Source organism: Leptonychotes weddellii, chromosome 13, assembly GCF_054177405.1.
Source record: "Leptonychotes weddellii isolate Sample4059 chromosome 13, ASM5417740v2, whole genome shotgun sequence".
In the NCBI taxonomy this organism is placed as follows: Eukaryota; Metazoa; Chordata; class Mammalia; order Carnivora; family Phocidae; genus Leptonychotes; species Leptonychotes weddellii.
The window spans coordinates 42,812,057-42,837,183 of record NC_138381.1 but is presented as its reverse complement, the minus strand read 5'-3'; the positions used below and the strand labels follow the sequence as shown (position 1 = coordinate 42,837,183).

General features: G+C 37.6%; 1 protein-coding gene across 3 annotated transcripts in view; it reads left to right on the top strand.

Moving 5' to 3' along the window:
• Positions 1-2,490: 2,490 nt before the first annotated feature.
• Positions 2,491-25,127, top strand: part of IMPACT (impact RWD domain protein) — a 30,234-nt gene continuing 7,597 nt past the window's right edge. Inside the window, exons 1-8 of one of the 3 annotated variants that reach the window (XM_081801478.1) lie at positions 2,491-2,650; positions 3,741-3,869; positions 5,026-5,078; positions 6,451-6,513; positions 15,943-16,028; positions 19,151-19,273; positions 21,787-21,839; positions 23,926-23,999. In XM_081801478.1, coding sequence (XP_081657604.1) covers positions 2,615-2,650; positions 3,741-3,869; positions 5,026-5,078; positions 6,451-6,513; positions 15,943-16,028; positions 19,151-19,273; positions 21,787-21,839; positions 23,926-23,999 — 617 coding nt within the window. In that variant the 5' untranslated portion in view covers positions 2,491-2,614. Of the gene's footprint in view, positions 2,651-3,740; positions 3,870-5,025; positions 5,079-6,450; positions 6,514-15,942; positions 16,029-19,150; positions 19,274-21,741; positions 21,840-23,925; positions 24,000-25,127 lie in introns of all 3 variants that reach the window. The other 2 variants (XM_006740740.3, XM_081801479.1) reach the window with 2 other exon arrangements.

The window sequence follows — 25,127 nt, the reverse complement described above, 5'->3', positions numbered from 1 at the left end:
GGGTCAGAGGGAGAAGAAGCAGACTCCCCGCCGAACAGAGAGCCCGATGCGGGACTCGATCCCGGGACTCCAGGATCATGACCTGAGCCGAAGGCAGTCGCTTAACCAACTGAGCCATCCAGGCGCCCCTAGATAGAGAAAATATTAAGAAAATCATGAGAAAAAAACATTTGCATTACTGTACTGTATCAAAAAAAGCCAGTAAGTGGACCCCTGAAGTTCAAACCCGTGTTGTTCAAGGGCCAACTGTTGTAGAAAATCATGGGTGTAATCTGTAAAAGGTAAATAAACTGGGTTTCTGTGATATTTGGTGAGAAAAGAGGTACTATGTATAATAAACTGGATATAGTGTGCTTTGTTTAGAAGGTTAAGTTGTGCTGTGCATTGTTTTCGGTTATATTTTTATAGTTTTCAAATTTGGGCTTAAAGTCTTTGAGGGGCCACTGGGAGGGAAAGAGGGTTGCTGGGTAATTGGGACTTCAGGCTCATCACCACTCTTTCAGCCACAACAACCTAACTTGTTTTACATAAGCTTTCATTGGAGAAAGGATTCTATGGCTTTTTTTTTTAAAACTGTAAAAACCACTATTTTATGCAATAGAAACTGTAAGAAATATGAAGAGGTCAATAAAGGAAGAGTTCAGAGCAAAGGAAGAAAGCTGTTTAACAATAGATGGACACCTAGGTAGCATTAGGATGCTAACTGCTGTTTCAGGCAACCTGGAAATGCATGGTGGCCAAACCCCTCCGCACTTCCAGGCAAATTCCTCACCTAGTAGAGAAAATACCATGATAGACTGGCTGCATCACGGACTTTGGGGCCCAACTTGGTTGGAAGTAGGGGTTTGAAACTGTTTTAGCTCAAGATGAAGAAAAATACACTGTCCAAACCAAATAATTGGAGGAAATGTGATTAACATCACAGAGGGCTAAAGCTCTCCATGCCCTCTTTTGGAACCAAAATGATGCCCATGTGCAGATTTATGGAGACAATCAGAAAGGTGTTAATGCAAGCTATGTGACTAGAGGAGGTTAACCGCTATGATGTCAGAGACAATGAACTGCATGGACTTCCTTAAATGGGCCACAATTTTTCTGCCAATATTTTTCTCACCATCCGGAACAAACACTCTCCCCTTCTTCAATTAACTAACATGTACCTGTTCTTTTATAACTCAGTTCAAGCATTCTCTGGAACAAGATGCCCAGTAAAATTTGGATGGACAGCCTTTCTTTGTGCTAACACAACAGGACACAATTCTAGTTCATTATAATCTTGATTTACTTTTGTTGCTCCACATCTTAGTTCCTTCTAGGCAATGCATGTCTGACAATGCATCTTGAAAGCTTAGCACAAAAACCTAATACATGTCTGTTGAATTAATAAATCCGCAAGGCTTACTAAGATCCCCTCAAAGTAATTTGGGCAGAATTCTTTACAGTATTTAAACAGTGCACCCTTGGGGTGCCTGGGTGGTTCAGTTGGTTAAGCGCCTGCCTTCAGCGCAGGTCATGATCCCAGGATCCTGGGAGCCTGGCATTGGGCTCTCCGCTCAGCCGGAAGCTTGCTTCTCCCTCTCCCACTCCCCCTGCTTGTGTTCCCTCTCTCACTGTGTCTCTCTTTGTCAAATAAATAAAATCTTAAAAAAACAACAGTGCACCCTCAAGTGCACTATAAGTTTTATAGGGGAATTAAAATATGACCATGGTTAAGGAAGACAAAAGAGAGGAAAGTGGTAATATTTTCAGTTTCTGTTTGTGTGTGTGAAGAAAGTGAGGCACGAGGAGATTAAGTGACTTGATTAAGGCATCCATATAATTCACAACCAGTGTACTGGAATGTATGTGTTAGGGGGTCGAGTGAAGAATAACTGTCGCGAACTGATTCGAATTTTCTGGATAATGAAACAATAACCTAAAGTTGCTTTCAGGCAAAATGTCCAAAAACGCTAAAAGAAAACAAAAACAAAAACAAAAACAAAACGCCCCCCCCTCCAAAACCCCAAAAGCTATCGCAATACAACAGTGAGTGGGTAAGTTTTCCCGCACGCTTTCAAAATGCCTTCTGCTCTCTTGGTTTTGGTAAATCAAACCCATTCTTGCCCAGATTTGACAAAATCCCTTAAAACACGTTTTTAAAAACCCAAAAAACAAAAAAATCCCTGCCTTGAAATGCAAAGACGAGTCTGGGCTGTGGACTGCGGTCGAGCTCCTCCCTGGGACGTGGCGGTAAACCCGACTCCCCCAACGTCTCCCGAGGGCTCCGGGGGTACCGCGGCCGCAGTGGGCAAGTTGAAACCCCCAGCCCCGGAGTTCCCAGGACACGCAGCCCAGAAGGCTTCCTGCCGCCTCTCTCGCGGGACTGCTTCCCCGTGCGCCGCCAAGGGGCGGAGAGAGCGCCGGCTCGAGACCAGGGAGAGGAGCCCCGGGTGCCTAGAGCCCCTCTCATCACCTGGCCCGCAACCCGGAAGCAGATGCGGTGGCGCGGCGCGGCCCGGGTTGCGGTTCCGGGTCGCACCGCGCCGCAGCCCGGGCTCCGCTCGCCGCCGCAGTGCCCCGCCCCCACGCTCCGGACCTGGGCTGGCGGTAGCCGCTTGGCCGCTCCCGGGGCCACATGGCTGAGGGGGATGCAGGGAGCGACCAGAGGCAGGTGAGGGCCCGGCGGGGCGCTGACCTCCAGGCTGGGCTCGGCGTCGCCTCGCCGCCCCGGGCCTCCTCCGCTGAGGGGCCCTCTGCCCGGGGCCGCCCCCGTTCCCGCCGGCACCGTTTGGGCCGCCGGGTGCTCCGTTTGCTGCACCGCGTTCCATTTTATCTGCGCTTGTTCGCCGATCGCCCTCCGACCGGCCTCTCCCGAGGCTTCGGCAGGCTCGGCCTGCCTCGGACGGTGTCATCGTCAACCATCAGCACGCGACTGAGCAGCCCCGGGCCGGAGACAAATCCGGGTTCAGCTTTCTGCCCTGTCGCCGCCGGGTCACCTAGGACAAGCTACTTATTCCCGGTTTCTTCTGCCTTTGCAAAATGGGCAATGATAACACAGATCCTGGAATTCCTTGAGGGCCCCCTAGATCTTACTCCTCTTGATACTGAGCTTTCCCCCCGTGCGTGGCTCACATGGGTGTTCTTAAAGCTTTTCCTGCTGGGTTGTGAGGACAAAATGAGATGATACAAAGTTGCATACTTTGCTTCCCATTTTCACTTTTAGATACTATTATTTTCCTTTTTTAACCCCAAACCAAAAGAATGATTTCTGAAATGTTTTTAGGGTTTGATTACCAAAAAACAGCAAAACAACCACCCAGCCCTGTGCCCTAGTCCAAAACAAAACAAAACAAAAAAACTGAAGGAGATACTGAGTGGGAATATAGGGTTAGTATGCAGCAACGCTACTGGGGAGTGGGAGTGAGGATTACCTGCTAGAAAAGGTGAAGCAGAGAATATGTGTTTATCTTTACACTTGTAAGTCTTGCTATAGGGTACGGGAGTGCATATATATTTGGCTCAGTGGCGGCCAAAAGCACAGTGATGGAATAGCAAGGCTGGTAAGTCGTTACTGTAGTATCTGTAAACCACCCATAGAGTAGAACACGGTGACCGGCTGTTAAGACCGTTTGGCAGTGTTCTTTCAGGGATCCTTCATCCAGGCTAGTGATGTTAAATGCAAATACTTTATAAAGGAGGAAAGAAAACTCAGGCTTTTAGGGCATGTACCTTCATTGACTTGTCCTCCCATCAACTTTCAGAATGAGGAAATTGAAGCAATGGCAGCTATCTATGGTGAAGAATGGTGTGTCATTGATGACTGTGCCAAAATATTTTGTATTAGAATTAGCGACGATATAGATGACCCCAAGTGGACACTTTGCTTGCAGGTATTTTTTCCCCCTTCTCTATAGCTATTTTCCAGTTACAACATGGACTCTATATGATTGACTAATACTGTATTCCTCTAATGACTATTGTGTGATTTCTGAATTGTCTTTTTTTGTTGTTGGCTTTTGTTAATGGTTGATTGTCTAAACATATGGGTAATTAAATCTCTGATCACTCCCAAGACGTGCTTCAGTTGATAGTCTCAATCTTTCCTATCCCAGTTATTTTAATTATTTGTAATGTACAGTGACAGGCTTGAGCTTCGCTTCCTCTCATTGTCCTGTCCATTTAATAGGAGAGGGTCTAAACCTGGAAAGATGGCTAACATTTAGCAGGAGAAATAGGGGGTGCCTGGGTGGCTCAGTTGTTTGGGCGACTGCCTTCGGCTCGGGTCATGATCCTGGAGTCCCGGGATCGAGTCCCACATCGGGCTCCCTGCTCAGCAGGGGGTCTGCTTCTCCCTCTGCCCTCTTCCCTCTTGTGCTCTCAGTCTCTCATTCTCTCTCTCTCAAATAAATAAATAAAATCTTTAAAAAAAAAAAAAAGGAGAAATAGGTTAGTAATTTAAAAGGCTTCATAACGTAGGTGCTTATTTCTTTATTAATAGAATCAGTTGTGGTTAAGTAAGTAACAAGATAAGTGTGGCTTTCTGTATTAATATTTATTCTTTGATGACTGCATGTACTTTCAACAAAAAAGTTTCTGCCAGTGTTTGTTTTTATAATAATACTGATTTGAGAACAAATGTGTATGTATTTAATGTGTTTAACAGTATTTAATAGGATTTTGGGGAGTATTTCTTCAGAAAATGCTCTAATGCCACTCTATTCATTTGGGGTTAGGGAATAATGCCCCGATTTCCATTTTCTTTTCCTTTCATCTTTCTCCTCCCCACCCTTATTTCCTAACTTTCATTGCTTGTATGCTTTCTCTGCAAATAATGTGCTCTTTCTTAAAAAATTAGCATCATTAACAACATATTTAATGTGTAGGTATAAATATGAGGAGGGCATTCTCTCCTGAGATTGAACAGAACAGTGGTTTTGTTTTTTAGTTTCACAAGTAAGAAATTCGTCCAGTGACTAGCTTTATAAATATTGTTATTTTTGAGCCATGATGAAGTATAAACAGATTTGTTTTTAAACTGCTTTACAGGTGATGCTACCAAATGAATACCCAGGAACAGCTCCACCTATTTATCAACTGAAGTAAGCTACATTTATATTTTTATAAAAAGATTGTACTTTTTAAAGATTATTTCTCTGTCCTGTATATTGTGTTTATATAAAATACCTTTCTTATCAAAATATATATAGAAATTTAGAACACCTTCTGGACTTGGTATAGAGCATTTAAATAAAAAATTAAATTATATAAAAACACATTGCATATGTACTTAATGTCACAGGGTTAAGATAAGAGAGAATCACAGGGTTCACAGGTATAAAATCCCTACTGATTGTCTTTAGAGATAGGGAGAGAAATCTTTAGACAACCTGGTAATCTAGAGTTTCTCCTAACCTGGTCTGCTGACCTAGCCACAGTTCCTGGACATGCCTCTGCCTAAGACTGCTTGCCTTCCGGGAATTACCCTTGGTGCTTCTCCCTGCCCCTTCTTGTGGAAGAACCAGCTTCTTAGCAGCCCAAGCTTAATCTTAATGAGTCATGACCTGTTGATTGCAAGTAATCTTTGATCAACTTTGCCCACTTGGCCTATTAAGATGTATAAACTTGTGTGAACAAAATTCCATTAAATCTCAATTATTGAAATCTTTACCTACCAGTGGGATAATTTCTTGTGTTTTAAAACAGCAATAAAATTTGCTATTAATAATGGTTCTGTAATTTGTAATTTTTATTTATTGGAAATGATAAATATAATTTTAGAATGCTTGTAAACATAAATTCCCTTTTCAGGAAAAGTTAATATATATTTTTACAGTCATGTGGCAACCACTGTATTTGTTAAAGTTGTTTTTGAGACACTATTTTTTTTTAAGATTTTTAAATTAGTTATTTGTCAGAATGAGAGAGAGTGAGAAAGCATAAGCAGGGGGAGCAGCAAGCAGAGGGAGAAGCAGACTCCCCGCTGAGCAAGGAGCCCAATGCAGGACTTGATCCTAGGACCCTGGGATCATGACCTAAGCTGAAGGCAGACGCTTAACCGATCCACCCAGGTGCCCCTTGAGACACTATTTAGAAAAAATTGGAAACTCCTGACAGTGTAGCAAATATTGTGAATCTGGAAATTTGGATTCTGGAACTTGTTCTGCCACTTATGTAAACCTGTACAGCTTTATGATATCCAATGAACTCACCTCTGTTTTTTAATACCATATTTTATTTGAATAATATTGGGGTTGTCTTTATCGTGTTTCCTAGAAGGACAAAATGAGTTAATGCCAATGAAAGCATTTTGGAGCTGTATAGATTTGTACAATATAGCTAATAATTATCTATTTTAATGAAAATAGATAATTTTTAAAAGTTAAATAATTTATAATTTAATCAGTAATTTCTGTTTGAGATACAAACACAATCCTTGAATAGTCTTCTTCATTGTGTTTTATTTAATCTTAGTGCTCCTTGGCTTAAAGGGCAAGAACGTGCAGATTTATCAAATAGCCTTGAGGAAATATATATGTAAGTAACAGGTGATTAAAAAAAATTCTATTCGTGATTTTATTGTGGGCTTTTGTTGGAACTGTAATATGTTAAGGCCTTTTCTAAACTTTTTGTTAAACTGCATTTCCATTAACAAAAAGGATGCATTTGAAGAGTCCTTGAAAGTTTGCTTATATAATATAATTTTATGTAGACATTTGATATGACTTCTACTTAGATACAAAAATACAGTAATAATTCAGAACTAATAGCTATAAAAATACCAGATTGTGAAAGTAAACTCAGAGATACTGCTCATGTTTTGGTATTTTCACAGGCTGTGTTGAATGAAACTGGTTGTAGCAGAATCTTGTATTAGGTCATAAGAATGAGAGTCTGTTGATACACTGTATTTTTCACTCTTTCATTCAATCAACAAATACTACATGGCAGGCACTGTACTAGGTCCTGGGTACACATAGTTAGCAAAAACAGAAATGGTCCCTCTTTTGTGGCATTTTGAACTTATTGGTGGGAGAGAGATTACTCATAACATCATAAAATGAATATAAAACTGCAGCTCTGATTAGCTTTGTAAAAGAAAGATATTAATATACAGTACTAACTGAGTTTGAAACAAGACCTGATCTAGTCTAGGAAGTCAGGGATGGCTTGTTTGACTTTAGAGCTGGGTTAGTGAGGTGAAGATAACTCTGATGAAAGGCACACCATGTGCAAAGGCTCTATGTCAAGGACCTTGGCTCATTTCAAGACACAAAGACTGTTGGTATGAAGTGGGAAGAGGAGAGGAGAGAAGGGAGCATGGTGGGAAAATGACCTGGTGAGATGAGCAGGGGCGGTCATGCGCAGTCTTGTAGGCTATGTTAAGGATTGTTGTCTTTGTTCTAAGACCTGCGGAAAGCAGAGGCTTCTAAGTGGCGTGACGCCGTGATAAAATTCTCATTTAAAAAACACCATTCTGTTTCTGTGCGGAGAACTGATTGGAAGGGAGCAAAAATAGACGTGTGGGGTGTTGGTTAGGAGGCTAATGCGTAGTCAAGAGAAGATGACTGTGATTTGAATTAATTATTGTGAGATATATTTTTTCTTTTTTTATTATGTTTTATTATGTTAATCACCATACATTACATCATTAGTTTTTGATGTAGTGTTCCATGATGCATTGTTTGCGTATAACACCCAGTGCTCCATGCAGTACATGCCCTCTTTAATACCCATCACCAGGCTAACCCATCCCCCTAGCCCCCTCCCCTCTAGAACCCTCAGTTTGTTTCTCAGAGTCCATGGTTTCTCATGGTTCGTCTCCCCCTCTGATTTTCCCCCCTTCCTTCTTCCCTTCCTGCTATCTTCTTCTTCTTCTTTTTTTTTAACATATAATGTATTATTTGTTTCAGAGGTATTGTGAGATATATTAATCTAGTAAAATAAATAATGTTCTGGAATATCAGTTTTACTGTAATCCAGGAACTGGTAAAGATTGTCTTATATGTTCTAAGTGGCCACCCCATTTGTTACAGTGAGAGGACCCCCTTTGTATCCCTGGGATCTCAGCCAGGTTTCTTTTCCTCCCAAAATATTTAATTAAAATATGATAAGTCTTTATGGAATTGATTTCTGTTTATTCCCTCCTAGAGGAATTGTGGTCTTCCTTGAGTCTCCAGTTCTACACTTGACTGTGAAGGTAACCAAGAACTAGACATACCAATAAAGGATGACCCCATTTAGAGATTCCTGCACATATAAGTATTATTTATTTCCTCAGTTAAATGTTTTCTGATAATTTTCTCTAACTTTAGTGGTCACTCCAGCTTTTATGCCCCCAACAAACTTCTTTCTTTAATCCTTTATTTATGCTTATTTACCAATTTATCTCCCTCCTTAAATAGAGTAGGATAAATATACTGCAACTTTGTTCACCAATGATGTTGTAATTATACATCTTGTGGTCATTTTTTTTTAAGTTTTTTTTTTTTTTAATTTTTATTTGACAGAGAGAGATAGGAACACAAGCAGGGGGGAGTGGGAGAGGGAGAAGCAGGCTTCCCACTGAGCAGGGAGCCTGATGTGGGGCTTGATCCCAGGACCCTGGGATCATGACCTGAGCCAAAGGCAGACACTTAACAACTGAGCCACCCAGGCACCCCTCTTGTGGTCATTTTTTAGTTCTTATCTTACTTGACGTCTGGAACTTTTGCTGGTGTTGAAGTTCCTCTTTCTTGAAAATCTTCCCTTATTTGGGTTCTATCATGTTAATCATATTTGTCAGTTAGATTTTTCTTCTACCTATGCACAACGTCATGTATTTAGAAATGGTTTCCCATCTGCCTTTTTTTTTTTAATCCAAAAAGCCCCCCTTTTACCAAGATACCGTCCCATAGTACACAACCAACTTACTGTTTTCCCTAACTAGTTCAGTTGAGCTATTTGAGAATTATGAAAGGTCAGAAATGACAGTTTGTTCAACAGAAGAATATGATTTATACTGTCTTGCTTACTAAAAGTTCTTGAATAACCCCATCCAATGGTATTATTTGCACACATGTGATCTAAATAAAAATAAACGCTCTTTATTTTTTAAAATTTTTATTTATTTATTTATTTATTTTTAAAGATTTTATTTACAGGGAGCCTGATGCAGGACTTGATTCCAGGACCCTGAGATCTTGACCTGAGCCGAAGGCAGACACTTAACCAACTGAGCTACCCAGGCGCCCTAAACACTTTTTAAAAGTTTTTGTGACAGCCTTTTTTTTTTTTTTTTTTAAGATTTTATTTATTTATTTGTGAGAGAGAGAATGAGAGAGAGAAAGCACATGAGAGGGGGGAGGGTCAGAGGGAGAAGCAGACTCCCCGCCGAGCAGGGAGCCTGATGCGGGACTCGATCCCGGGACTCCAGGATCATGACCTGAGCCGAAGGCAGTGGCTTAACCAACTGAGCCACCCAGGCACCCTGTGACAGCCTTTAATAATTTTTCCATAATTCCAGCAGGGGGCAGCAAATTGAAAAATATTATTGGTCTTTGAAAATGAAATGAGGTAAATGTATGAATATAGTTCTTAACGTTTATAGTCTCATTATATTCTAAATACTGTAACACTATCGAGATTTTCATATTAGCATCATTTTGTATGCAAAATTTTATTTTTGCCTAGACAAGCAGATGAACTATGGTTTGTTTCCTCTTAGGTAGGAAAGGAAGAAGTCAGAAAACTAACAGTTTTTCCAGTAAGCATTTACTGAGTATCTCTTATATGCTGACACTCTGTTAGGAGTTTGAAATTTAAAAATAAAGATAAATGTGTACCCATACAATACAATGACATAATTATTGAGAGGTTTGAACCAAGTGCTGTAGTAGCATTTTTTAGAGGTCTTAGCAACAAACTATGTCTGGGCATGTGGATGAGGTTGGAAAGGAGGGTTCCACTGTGAAGGAGACCTTTGAGCATGGTGTTTGCCAGGTAATCAAATGGGGAGAGGTTTTCTGGTAGAATGAATGGCATAGGCAAAGTAATGTGGGTATGAAGCAACCTGGCATCTTTAGAGTTTAGCAAATAGTTTAAGATGCCAGCTATATAAATTAGGTAGGGATAAGAAGAAAGAACCTGCAAGTTGGGAAAGAAGTTTGGGCATTATCTTGTAGGCTCTAGGCATTTTACACAGGGGAGTGATGTAATTAGATTTGTACAGCAATGTGAGAGATGGGTTGTGAGGGGTTTTGAGGGAAGGGCCACCACAGGAAGAGTGAGTCATTAACTCAGGAGGGAGATGGTGGAGGCCTTTTTATGAAGGCAACAAGAAGGTGGATGGAGAAAAATGGTCAGTAAAGAAATACTGAAGAATATAAGCTAGGATTTGGTCATTGATTAGATGTAGATTAATTGGCTTACCATAACTTATTTTTAGTGATATATTTTGTATGGATATTTTGAATATATGAAAATAACTATGTTAATAAAGCAAAAAGTAAATGACAGATTTTAAAATACCTAGAGCATCATAGTAATTGCTGTTGTTTAAGAGAAAAGGAAATGGATTAACTTTTTTTTTTGTAGTATAGATTTTCCCCACTATCTAAAAGTGGAGCGTTCCCATGAACCCTTTCAATTGCCAAAATGGCATAAGGGAAAGAGTATCCCTCACTTTCTGAATGTTCAAGTTACACCTCTTCACTTTTATGGAAGACCTACTTTTTTTTTTTTTTTTTAAAGATTTTATTTATTTGCAAGAGAGAGAATGAGAGACAGAGAGCATGAGAGGGAGGAGGGTCAGAGGGAGAAGCAGACTCTCCACTGAGCAGGGAGCCCGATGCGGGACTCGATCCCAGGACTCCAGGATCATGACCTGAGCCGAAGGCAGTTGCCCAACCAACTGAGCCACCCAGGCGCCCGGAAGACCTACTTTTGGTATAGTAATGGCTGTTCTCGTAAAGGTGAAAATCCTCTTCAGGTTTCTTTTGGTTAGTGAAAACAGCTACCAATGTAGGTCTTTTGGAAAAGTGCAATGGCATAACGCAAACTTTTGGTAAGTGGGGGAATACCTGCATCTCTCGCTCGCTCACTCTATCTGTTACGTTTTCTTCATCCATTCATCTATCAATGGACAGTTGGGCTGTTTCCATAATTCGGCTATTGTAAATAACGCTGCTATAAACATAGGGGTGCAGGTATCCCTCTGAATTAGTGTTTTTGTATTTTTTTGGTAAATACCCAGTAGTGTGATTACTGGATCATAGGGTAATTCTGTTAAATTTTTGAGGAACCTCCGTACTGTTTGCCAGAGTGGCTGCACCAGTTTGCATTCCCACCAACAGCGCGGGAGGGTCCCTTTTTCTCCACATCCTCACCAACACTTGTTTCTTATATTGTTGATTTTAGCCATTTTGACTTGTGAGGCAATAATCTCATTGTAGTTTTGATTTGCATTTTCCTGATACTGAGTGATGTTGAACATCTTTTCATGTGTCTGTTGGCCATTTGGATGTCTTCTTTGGAGAAATGTCTGTTCATGTCTTTTCCCATTTTTAAATTAGATTATTTATTTTTGGGGTGTTGAGTTTTATAAGTTCTTAATATATTTTGGATACTAACCCTTTATCAGATATGTTATTTGCAAATATTTTCTCCCATTTCATAGGTTGCCTTTTAGTTTTGTTGACTATTTCTTCCGCTGTGCAGAAGCTTTTTATTTTGATGTTAGCCCCAGGAGTTTATTTTTGCTTTTGTTTCCCTTGCTGGGAGAAAGTTTTAAATTTTAATTCCAGTGTAGTTAACATACAATGTTATATTAGTTTCAGATATACAATATAGTGATTGAACAGTTCCGTATATTACTCAGTGTTCATCAAGATACGCGTACTCTTAATCCCCTTCACCTGTTTCACCCATCCCTCCACCCATCTCCCCTCTAGTAACCATCTGTTCTTTATAGTTCAGAGACTTTGATTTCCCTTTTTTTCCCCTTGTTCATTTATTTTGTTTCTTAAATTCCACGTATGAGTGAAATCATATGGTATTTGTCTTTCTCTAACTGGCTTCTTTTGCTTAACATTATACTACCTAGATCCATCCATGTTGTTGCAAACAGCAAGATTTCATTTTTTTTTTTTATGGCTAAGTAATATTCCATTTTATATGTAAACCACATTTTCTTTATCCATTCATCTATTGATGGACACATCTGTTGTTTCCATAGTTTGGCTATTGTAAATGATGCTGCAGTAAACATAGAGTGCATATATCCTTTTCAATTAGTGTTCTCATATTCTTTGGGTGAATACCCAGTAGTGCGATTCCTGGATTGTAGGGTAGTTCTATTTTTAATTTTTTGAGGAACCTCCATACAGTGGCTGCACCAGTTTGCAGTCCCATCAACAGAAGAATTTGTAAGGGCTAGGATGAGGATGTTGAGGAAAGGTTAATCAATGAACTGTGTAAGCACAGTAAGTTATTTCTTGAGTTTGCAAATGTGTTTCTCTGTGATTAGGCCATCTGTGTTTGCTAATTGTTGCTCATCAGAAGTTAGACTCCTCCAATCCCACAGAGACTGGGAGAAAGGATGCCGTCTTCCTCGATTCAAAAGGATGGTTCCCAGGTCCTTGAGAAAGACACTCCTAGGTTGTAAAACTGACAAGAGTCTTCTAAAAAGATGTCCATATATTCCTAAGGAGCAAGAAAAGAATTTATGACGACAAGTTTTCTAAAGAAAATGCACTAAGAAAGGGGAAATCAGGGCCTAGAGTCAGGAAGTTCTGCCATTCTGAAGTTAGCCAAGATGAGGTTAAGGCTGTCTTGGTCAGGCTTCTAGAATCAGTTTTTGAAGTAATGTGACCTCTTTAAATCTGTTTTTTTCATCTGTAAAATAAGGATGATAAAATAATATTGTTGTGAGGATTAAATGACATAATCTGTGTAATGTACATTAGTACCATGTAATAGCAACTCCTATTTTTGTTGTTATTAAAAGAATCATCTCATCCAATTTTGTCATTTTGAAAATGAGATGATGAGAACTCAGACAGATTGAATGATTTGTCTAAGGTCACACAACTTAGTAGTGTATTTTAGTGAGTAGCTTTATCCTTAAATCAACAAGTATAAATATTAGAAAATTAAGATACAAAAGTAAGAGCCACAAGTAAAGGTAGAGCCACAAGTAACTTGACTTTGTTTTGATCATTCTGGATTGGCTAATAGCCATTTAAGTATAGTTACTCACAAAATATCTCTATGAAAATCAGTTTTTAATTCAAGGTGGTCTTTCATTCAATTTGATACAAATTTTGTTCCAGACATTTTCTATTTAGCTACTTTACCATAATATAATTTCATAAATAAAAGCTTAGCATCTCCCTCTATAATGAGTGGTTTTTAAATTTTGTGCCAGAGTCCTTAGGATTCAGCAGACTTCCTCCAGGACCAGTTGGGGGTGGGGTGTGAGGCAGATAGGCACAGGAAGGAGGACTCTCAGCTTTTGTCTGTTTTAGTGTGTTTCTGATTTTGTGAGAGATTTCATTACAGCGATGGCAAAAGTTTGAAAACCAAATCCTCATGGATAGTTAAAAATCTCAGAACAAAGAGAAAACACAAATACAGCAATAACAACAACAAACAAAACAAAACAAAAAACCCCACCATTAGTGATAGAATTTGGGATTCCAAGGGAAAGAGTCATTTTCATTTTCCTCAGGAAACCTTTAACACCCACAGCAACTTCCTTCCACTGGATTTCAGTAAATCTTGTTAAATGCTAGGGAAGAAGGAAGCATTCAGTAACTGATGTTGGGGAGAAGTGCTATTGTACATTCTTCTGCAGGAAGCCATGGGCCAGTGGAGAGGAGGTTTGGGAGTTAAGGTTTAATTTCTTCTTTATTATTTGGAAAAGTTACTTATTGTGAAAATTCTTCCAAGGTGTTTTCACAACCTCTCCAACAATAAATCTGAATTTGAATGTATATTCAGAGGGATGATTTTCCTGCCTCAAAGGGTGGCATGAGGATTAAGCGAGATAACAAAGTGTTTTCTCCTTGTCTTCTGTATAGTAGGTGTCCACACTAGATAAACACTATATACTAGTATTACTATTTTTGGTGATGGTTGTGGGCAGAATTCAATAGAATGAGATTAGGAAATGGAGAGAATTACATACAAAAACATAAATTTGTAAGGGTAACGATCACAAACACTGAGACCAGGGACCTCATTTTCTCTTTGACTACCATACCCGCAGGGCTGGTGTGGAGATGAGGCCCTTGAAATTCTGTTGAGTGAATTAAGATTTCCTTGAAGAGAAACTGCCTCTGTAAAGTAACATGAGATGCTCTAAGTCTCTATTTTATAGATGAGGAAACAGACTCAGAGTTCAAGTGGCTTGCTTGCTGACGGTCATAGCTGCTGGATAGGAGAGTAAAATGCAGTGGGCAAGCTAAGCTTTGGAGTAAGTCCGCATTCACATCTGGCTCTGGGCTTCCTAACTGCTTCTAAGATTGTCTTAGATAAGTTAATTGATCTCTCTAGGTCTGTTTTCTCATTTGTACAATGGGGAAATAATGCCTGCTTCATTAGATAATCATGAGCATAAAATGTGTTGACAGTATAGTGAACTTTGTGCTTTGTATGTACTCAATACATTTTACTTTTCTCTGTCTGTACCTCTACATCTTTCATTGAGAAGAGAGGATAGAAGTGGGAATTGTTTAAAAGAAATTCAACTAACATTTTCAGATTTTTAAGACCTTTCCAGTTGACTTTTCCTCTCTCTAAGAATCTTAGGTTACCAGAGCACATGGGGGATTGTTTAGCACTAAGGAGTTATGGGTGAGATGAGGAGGATATGAGGGTACAGAATTATTTGAGAACAATATTTTTTTTTTCTGTATGCTTGTTTTGAAAGTTTCCTTTGGTGGGTACTGATGAGTAGCATGATGAAGAGAGGTAGTGGTTTCAAGGGGAACTTTCAGAGGAAGAAGGTAAGGTGTTGTTATGAAGTAGTATGGTGATTGTTTAAACACACATAATGGAAACTTACCTAAAATTAGTGTCATTCCTTAAAGAGTAGACACCTGGGGCCTTGATTACTGTTGTCATCATTTAACATAATTCTATGGACGTGAACCAGGACATGTTCTTTTTCTCACTGACCCTTTGAGATGGATTTAATTTATCTGAGATAGACATTTGGAACCAAAATGAATCAATTTGGGCAACAATATTTTGTCAGAAACAATGTGAATATAATATTGTTAATTGTCTTTTAAGTCTTCTAAATTTGTTCTCTGAGGCAGTTCCTCCAATGCTTTGCATTCTTTTTTGCGGAAATAATTATACCAAATGATAAATGTGCCAGATAAGTGGTTTGAAATTGTTTAAAAAGTTTAAAAAAGCAAGCAGTGACATCAATATTGCAACTATATCTGCTGACAGAAGCTAAATCACATTTACATCTATCTACTTCATCCAGTTCAAGTTCAGAAATTTTCTTGCCCTTCTTTGGTTGCAACTTTCCAGCTTATTTTAAGTAAGCAATGTTAATTTTGGAGCCAGTTGGAATTTTTAATGCTGTTGATATGAACGATCTATATTAAATACCCTACAAATCTGTTTTTATAAATTCTTTTTATTTATTTATTTATTTATTATTATTTTTTAAGATTTTTATTTATTTGAGAGAGAGAGAGAGCACACAAGAAGGGGTAGAGTCAGAGGGAGAAGCAGATCCCCCGCTGAGCAGGGAGCCCGATGCGGGACGCGATCCTGGGACTCCTGGATCATGACCTGAGCCAAAGGCAGTAGCTTAACCAACTGAGCCACCCAGGCACCCAAAATTCTTTTTTAAGAGGCATGGCTAAATTGCATGTAATTTCTTTGATTGTAAATATGTCTGTATTTTCTTGAATTTGAGAAGGAATTTGTTTTAAATAACGAATTTTCCCCCTGAATTTTGTTTAGACAGAATATTGGTGAAAGCATTCTTTACCTGTGGGTGGAAAAAATAAGAGATGTTCTAATACAAAAATCTCAGATGACGGAACCAGGTAGGATTGAAAAATACTATTAATGCTCTTTTAGCTTAATAGTAATTAAATTTCCATGTAGATATTCTAAATGAAATTTTTAATGAAAATGTATTGTTTTATGGTTTATATGTGATAAAATACAAGTTTCTCTGGAAAGTTCATTTACTCATGTAATTACGGTTATTTCTTTCTATATGGTTTTAGGCTCTTTGGTTTCATATTATATCCTTACAGAAGTAGATTTTATAGTTAAAGAATTTGGGTCTAAAATTTCTGCTTTCTTTGGCTATTAAGGTAATATGATCCGTGTAACATTCTTCATGAATTATTGGAGTACATCAATTAGACATTAGCTTCAAATGAGTGAAGTGTCTATAGAAAAAGACCTTTGGAAAATACACTGAACTGATATTTAGGATATAAAAATTTACTTTGAAAATTTATTTTTAAATTGAGATATAATTCATATGCCATAATTATTCATCCTTTAAAAATGTATAATTCATTGGTTTTTAGTATATTCCAAAGTTGTACACCCATTACTACTATCTAATTTCAAAACATTTGAAAACCATATTTTGCCCTATTATTCTTTCATTGAATCATTATATGACAATGTGGAAATTTCTACTATTTCATTGTTACCACTGATAGAATTGTTTTCAATCTGAGAAAGAGATTTTTTAAAAACAAACCAATTATTTAGGACTCCCTTAGTAAAATCAGTATACATTTAAAGTTGATAGTAGTATATACTTTTTCAGAGCATTTAACTTTTCTGTAGAAGCAGATTTTTTACTGCTTCCATTAACATCTAAGAGATAAATGGTAAGAAGATGTTCTGTCCATGTGACAATCTTTTTTGAAGTATTTTCCTTAACTTTCATGATTCATGTTCTGGTTTTGTAGCATTTCAGGGCACTGATAGGAAAAATAGTCTCAAAACAGAATTGATTTTTGCCAATCTACCATTCTAGAGTATAGGATAATTGCAAAAATGGAATGGATAGCAGTAAAAATTTAGGACTCCAAAAAGCTTGGGATCACTCAACTCTCAGGAAATTTAAAAAATTATAGATATTAAAAATGACATTTTTCCCTTTTTCATCTATATCCACAATATAGTTTAGCCACTCTCCAAATTTTAGAATTATTGATTTTTGTTGTATAACTTGTAATTATACTTCTTAGAAATTTTGTTTGGAATTTTTCTTATCAAAATTGTTTTTGTAGACTTCATACTAAAATGGAAGGATTTGTAGTTCTGAAGAACTAATAAGGCTGCAAGCTAGTGATCAAGATATCTCATGAGAATTTTCCACTCCAGGGCACCCACTTGACACGTAATTTATTTTGATTTTACTGTTAATCTTCAGTACAAATTTATTATTTTGTATCTTTTTTCTACTATAGAAATACTAAATTTTAAAGTGATTAAATACAACTATTTACAATTTTTAAAAATTCTTAACTAATTTTAGACTTAGAGAAAAGTTGCAAAAATAGTACAGAGGACTCTTTTATATCCCTCACTCTGCTTCCCTTAGTAACATCTTACATAACCACAATATAATTTCTCAGAATAGGAAACTAATATTGGTATAATATTAACAAAACTAAAGAGCTTATTTGAATTTCACTGATTTTTCCACTAATGTCCCTTCTGCTGTTATAGGATGCTGTCCAGGATTCTACATTGCATTTAGCTGTTATTTCTCCTTACTCTCTTCTAGTCTATAAATAGTTTTAAAGTCTTTCCTTGACTTTTATGACTTCTTATGACCTGACTCTTTTGAAGACTACTGATTATTTTGTAGAATGTCCCTCAATTTGGGTCTGTCCATTGTTTTCTCACAACTGGAGCAAGATTGGGCATTTTGGCGAGAATACCACAAAAATGATATTGTGTTCTTCATAGTGCATATATCAAAGAACTCGTGGTATCAATATGCTTTATTATTGGTGATGTTTACCTTGATTCTTTGGTTAAGGTGGTATCTGCCAGATGTCTCCAGTGTAAAGTTAAGGTATTAATAAGGACTCTCCAGAGAACCTATAGGGGGCGTGTGTGTGTATTTATAAAGATAGGGAGGGAGGGATGCAAGAGGAGGGGGGGAGAGGTTAGGAAGAGAAGGAAAGAGAGATCAATTTACTTTAAGGAATTGGCTCGTGAGATTGTGGAGGCTGGAAAGTCCAAAATCTTCAAGATAGTTTGGCAGGCTGGAGACCCAGGGAAGCACTGATGTTGCAGCTCAAGTCTGAAGGCTGGCTGTCTGCTGGCAGAATTCCCTCTTTCTCTGGGGAGGTTAGTCATGTTTCTATTAAGACCTTAATTGGATGAGGCTCTCTCACATTGTGGAGGGCAGTCTGCTTTACTCAAAGTTAACAGATTTGAATGTGAATTCCATCCAAGAAATTCCTTTACAGAAACATCTAGAATAGTGTTTGACCAAATAAATACTGATACTGTGGCCTAGCCAAGTTGACATATAAAATTAACCATCACAGTTACTATTTTTCCTTTTGTAGTTGATAAGGACCTTGAGGGAGATATTTTGAGGCTATGCTAATATCCTATTCCTCCTTAAACTTTCACACACTACTAAATACTACTACTAATTTTAGTATCCCTTAGTGTGTCTTGTCAACAATATTTATTACTGTGGTGTTTGCCTAATGATGATTCATATTTTCTTCTTTCCTTCTTCACTGAATTAGAATTATGTTGTGAGGAAGAGATGTCTTTTCTCTTTATTTTTTTGATTATTTATTTAAATCAGTATGAACACATGTATTATTTTATTCTATGGGTTAAAATTCCATACTACCATTATTTTGTTGCTCAAATTATTCTAGGTTTCACCTTTAGGATCTCCTTCAGGTAAACACCTGTATTCTTTTTATAAGCTTACCACTCTTATTTATTTATTTATTTTTTGAGCATTTCTTTACTCCCTGGAATCATAAGATGTTCCAGGCTCATCTTTTCTTTTCCTTGCTCCAACCTTGGAATCAGCTACTTCTCATAAAAGTCCTGGTTCCTTCTATTGAAGAATGGTATTTAGAGATCAAGACCAAGAAGTTTTTAGGTAGAATTCCTTACTCTTAGAGTTCACTGATAATATCTCATATCCACGTAGGCCCCGATGTAAAGAAGAAAACTGAAGAGGAAGATGTAGAATGTGAAGATGATCTCATTTTAGCATGTCAACCAGAAACTCCTGCTAAAGCATTGGATTTTGATATCAGTGAAAATCGAACAGGTATAATGTTACTAACTAGTTTCTTTTGAGAAGAGTGGGATAGCAGTATTATGTATTGTTTTTTGAAATGGTATAGAAATGTAGTAAGCTCTCACATGTTAAGAAATAGTTATTAATTTGCAGAGAATTGCGTTATTTTTTTCCCGCCTGCTGGCCATTTTGGTGTTTGCTGGGTCTGTCAGAATGGTGAGGAAAAAGGAAATTTCTCCCTCCCTCACCCTTTTTTTGTGTGTGTGTGACTTTCTAGAGTTTTGAATTAATGATGGGAGAAACTGAAACTAAGAAAAGCTGTGTTAATGTTTTCAATTCACATCCTGTTTTTATTATTTCTATTTTGAAATCCTCAGCTGTCTCCTGATGTTGCAGAGTTAAATTTTAGTCTGTGCTCACAAATATAAATATAATAATTGAAAGTGCAACCACTGAATTAAAGCCAGTAAAATGCCTTTAAAATTTTAGTTTTTGCTTAAGCAAATTTGTTCCATAATCTAGTCGTATTCAGCTTATGAATAGATTGATGTGATAAATCAGCTCTATGTTGTGATCAGAAAGTATCTTCCATTTTAGTATCTTAAAATTTTGAATAATAGCATCAGTTTTCTCAAGTCTTTTACAAAAAAGTTTCGTATGCATTATACAGTAGATTTTAATTAATTAATTAATTTTTAAATTTTTAAAAAAGTATTTATTTGTGAGAAAGAGAGAGAGCACAAGCAGGGGGCAGGGCAGAAGGAGAAGCAGACTCTCCGCTAAGCAGAGGGACAGGGAGCAGAGGAACAGGGAGCCCAATGTGGGGCTCACTCCATCCTAAAACCCTGAGATCACCACCTCAGTCGAAGGCAGGCGCTTAACCAGCTGAGCCACCCAGGCGCCCCTACACAGGAGCTTTTAAACAATACTATGAAGTTTTAAAGTTTTTGCATGATATTTCAGGACTAGCAAGGGGATACACAGGAAGAGAAAGAGTGGGAGAGAAGACCCAGGACTATGACTCCTACTTTAGTCTCACATTTTATTCATGTATATATTTGTGGATTTGTCATAAGATTTCTTTTGGGAAACAGGATCCACTATTAAAAGAATAAGAGTGAAAATCATAGTCACAATAAATAGTATCTGGTTCCTGTTGACCTCAGTACTGCCCTAGTACAGTGGTCACAGTTCATTTCAAGAAGAGGACACTCTCGGGGCGCCTGGGTGGCTCAGTTGGTTGGGCGACTGCCTTCGGCTCAGGTCATGATCCTGGAGTCCCGGGATCGAGTCCCTCATCGGGCTCCCTGCTCGGCGGGGAGTCTGCTTCTCCCTCTGACCCTACCCCCTCTCGTGCTCTCTCTATCTCATTCTCTCTCAAATGAATAAATAAAATCTTTAAAAAAAAAAAAAAAGAAGAGGACACTCTCAGAAGAAAGGCAAAATCCTGCATAAACCTGGTTTCTTGTCCTAGTCCTGACACAAACCAGTGCAGTGAGTTTGGACAAGTTGTTTAAAGCTGTCAAGAAATACTTTTACAAGTACTGGTTGAAGTAGTTCATTAATTGTAAGGCAAGCTGACTTGGTAAGATTAAACAGATCAGTGAATAGAAATAGGAAACATGGGGCGCCTGGGTGGCTCAGTCATTAAGCATCTGCCTTCGGCTCAGGTCATGATCCCAGGGTCCTGGGATCGAGCCCCGCATCGGGCTCCCTGCTCCGCGGGAAGCCTGCTTCTTCCTCTCCCACTCCCCCTGCTTGTGTTCCTGCTCTCGCTGTCTCTCTCTCTGTCAAATAAATAAATAAATCTTTAAAAAAAAAAAAAAAGAAAAAGAAATAGGAAACAATTTCAGTTCTTTTTCCTGAATGACTTTAGATCCTAAATGAGACAGATGTAGCAGCCAGAATGGTTGGTAAATTAGTGGTTCTTAAACTTGTTTAAGAAGCAGAATAACTTGAAATCATGATACTCCTTAGAATACCAATTTAGTGTATCCTTGATATATTCAATCCTATGAAGTAGGAACAGTTTTATTAGTAGAAGAGGTTATATTACAGCTATACAAAATAAAGTCCTAGGTTTCCCAACCCAGAAGTCCATTAACAGAATGGATAAACAAATTGTGCTATATTAGCAGCTGACAGTCTTTTTGGTCTCAGGACCTTTTATACTCCTAAAACTTAATTATTGTACAATTTATACTACTGTAACAGCCCAGGATTTCAGTCCTAACCTACCACGGGGTGACCTTGGCAGGTGAAAATCGTTTCTAAGTCAGGTTAGTCTAATCTTATTCACAATCTCTTTGGAAACTTTTTGCTTAAAATTATAATTTATAATAGACAACTATTAATGGCTCTTGGGGTTGATTTGCCATATAATTTATATCTCTTTCCCAGCTCCTTTCCCCACCCTCTGCCAACACCATTGTCAATTTTTCAGTGTTTGGACGTAGGAATTTTAAAGATAAAAATAATATAATTCTTTAAATTTATAGAAATAGAAGAATTACCTCCGATTGATCATGGCATTCCTATTACAGACCGAAGAAGTACTTTTCAGGCGCACTTGGCTCCAGTAGTTTGTCCCAAACAGGTAAAGTTACTATGTCCAGCTCACTTTGATATTGTTTTACCCAAGTAATTCAGGTAAATGGTTTTGCAATAATATCCTTATTTTTGCTATTGTGTTTAATTCTCATGTAATACAAAAATATTTTGCTCATTTCCTACCCCCAAATTACTGTGAATCATGGGAGATTTGTGTTTTTTCTATATGTTACCACTTTCAAAATAATATCTAAATTCTAGTGAGGGCTTAATCCTATAATGGACTTTCAAACAAGAAAAACCCATTGGGTGGAAAATTATGATGCTTAATAGCTTGTTAAAAAGAATTATTTGTCCTGTTGCGTGGGAGTTCTGTAAAACCAAGTGGGTTCCATTGATGCCCAGGGAAGGGGACAGTGGACAGACTGGCTGATCAGAGTCTTCTTGACCTGAATTCCTTTTCCTTTCTGCCTCCTGAACTTAGGTGACCTGGCTCCCACCCAAGGATATCAAATGGGAGACTTTTCAGTCACAAACTGTAACAACCTATAAAGTTAAACAACAACAAAAGTGTCATTAATTTAGCATAGGTTTTAATCATTAGTTTCTTCCCTTTGGTCTCTGCAGCTCTTCCTCTCTAAGCTCTTCTAAGCCCCGACCTACAGGGATACAGTTCTTTGTACCAGGCTGCCCTTTTACTCTCTTCTGGTCTCTGGAAGAGGAAATTCTTCTCTGCGTTGACTTGTGGTCAAGATAACTGCTTTTGGTGCAGGCTTCTGGCTCTTTCTCTCAGCAACTCTATTTTGTCCTGGGCTGTTGCCCATAATCTTGTTGCCAGGGTCCTCATTAGACATTCTGTTCTGAATCTGTTCATCCTGGATCCTCTTTCTTTTTCTGATTATAGTCACTTAGACTTAGAGGATCATAATTTGTGAGAGCTAAAATAAATCTTAGAGGTCATTGTCTGCTTTATTGATCAGGAATCTGAGAACCTGAAAGATTAAAAAATGATAAACACCAGACTGCACAGTTTCTGATTCAAATTGATCTCTGTGGCTGCAGCTCCATCTTCCCTACCTCCAGGATTTCTTCTGTATTCTTTGCCCGTTACCTTTCTGAAAGGTCTGGCCATGTGTCCCTATCCCCAACCCCCAGTCTTTGCTTATTTCCATTGTCTACAAGGAAAAACCTGAACTCATTATACAAGGCCCTTTGTGATAGGACCCTAGCTTTATCATTCCTGATACAATATCTTTTGTCTTCTCATTCATACTCTAAATAGTTTCTACATAAAACTATTGGTCACTTCCAGAACCTTTCTCTTTTATGTCCCTGGTTGGGTTACCAGATAAAATACAGGATACCTAGTTAAATTGGAATTTCAGATAAACATTATTGTATGGGACATACTACTAATAAAAAAATTATTTGTGGTTTATCTGAAATTCCAATCTAACTGAGCATCCTTTATGTTTTATTTGCTAAATCTGATAGATTTGCGCACATAGTTTCCTCTGAATGGAATGGCTTCTTCCTGTCCCACCCCTTTCTTCCCTTTTGATGCAAAAGAGATTGCCACTCATCTTTCAGGACCTGGCTCATGTTACCGCCTCTATAAACCTTATATGACTCCTAGAGAGAGTTTCAGTCTTACATTTGGAACATGCCATTTTGTATCTGTCACATTGGATACATTAAACCTGGTAAATTTTCAGAGCTCATTTTAAAAAAAGGTGATATTTACATTTAAAATTTTGTAGATGGGGAAAAAATTTTCATATGTAAGTCCCTACGACATGTTTAGTGCTCAAATATTTGATATTTGGTGCTCAAAAATACCAGGTCTGGAGGCCAGCCTGATCTCTCTCCATCAGCTCCAATAAAGCCTTGCCTGTGCCTTTGAAGAAAAAAAAATACCAGGTCTGTAATTTTCATACCAATTAAGAGTACCAGTTTTTGCCTCTAAAATGAGAAAACTTTGGAAATGGCTGTTTCAGAGTGTAGTGGGTTCTTTAAGTCACTATTTCAGTACAACAGTATTTATATCAATATGCTTTAAGATATTTTTCTAGCATTTATTTATAAAACAAAAAGTATACATTAGTTTATTTTATATTACTGCTGTTTTTAAGGTGAAAATGGTTCTTGCCAAATTGTATGAGAATAAGAAAATAGCTAGTGCCACCCACAACATCTATGCATACCGGTGAGTGATCATCACACTTTTAGGAATGTTCCATTTGTAAAAAATGGGGGAAACTGATGCATGGTTTTTAAAAATAACAACTATTATGTGGGGTTTTTTTCCTCTATAAACCAAATGGTCATATATAGAATATTTGGAAGCTGCAGAAAAGAAAAAAAAGAATTTGGAGGGGAAATCAGCCATTTTCTGCCATTAAATGTAACTGATAATAATTTGATATATTTTGATAATATATCTGTACATTTTCTTTCTCCTATGCAGTGTTTATTTTTTCAATGCATTACCCTATTATCCTATTTCTTTCTTAACAAAACCATTTTTCCATGTTGTTATAATTGCTTTATAAACATTATTGTAATGGCTGTGTAATATTTCTTTGAGGCTCTATACCATTATTTACTTAACCATTTACTTTTTTGTTCAGTTTTTCATGTTTTTCACTATTGTAGAAAATAGTCCTGTGAACACCTTTTTTATTCATTTTAGATTATTTACTCAGGATAGGTTCTGGTTACTTCAGATTCTTTTTTGAAATGAAATGGGCGTATAATTTAAAAAGAAGAAAGAATAGATTCCTAGAAGTAGAGTTATCAAAAAGTATGAACGTTTTTGAAACTCTTGATACATACTGCCAAATTTTTTCCAGAGTTTTTCTTTTAAACCAATTTATACTCCCATTAGCAGTAAATTAAGCGTGCTTCTTTTCACTATATGCCTTTTAGTTTTGAATACTAAGGTTTTATACAAATCTTTGCTGATGTGTTAGTAAAGAGAGGAAGGGCATATTTCTAAATATGCATATTAGTACAGACTTAAAAGAACAGAGTTCAGAACTGAAATGAATCAGAATATAAACATAGAGATTTAGTGCAAATTTAAAATGTGATTGAGAATATTGGTAAAATCTAGGCTATCTGAAACTCAGGAAACAACAACAAAAAAATCCATCACTTTGGATAGGTGAGTTTTTAATATTACTAAGTCATATTACTTTAAGTGCCAAAACTTACAAAAGACTATTTGTTATATAATTCCCTACTTACTGGAGTCCTGCTGGACAGAATTTTGATGTTTTCTTTATGGGTTAGGGTCATTAATATAAAAATGAGGGATTAGAGTGTGCTTGCT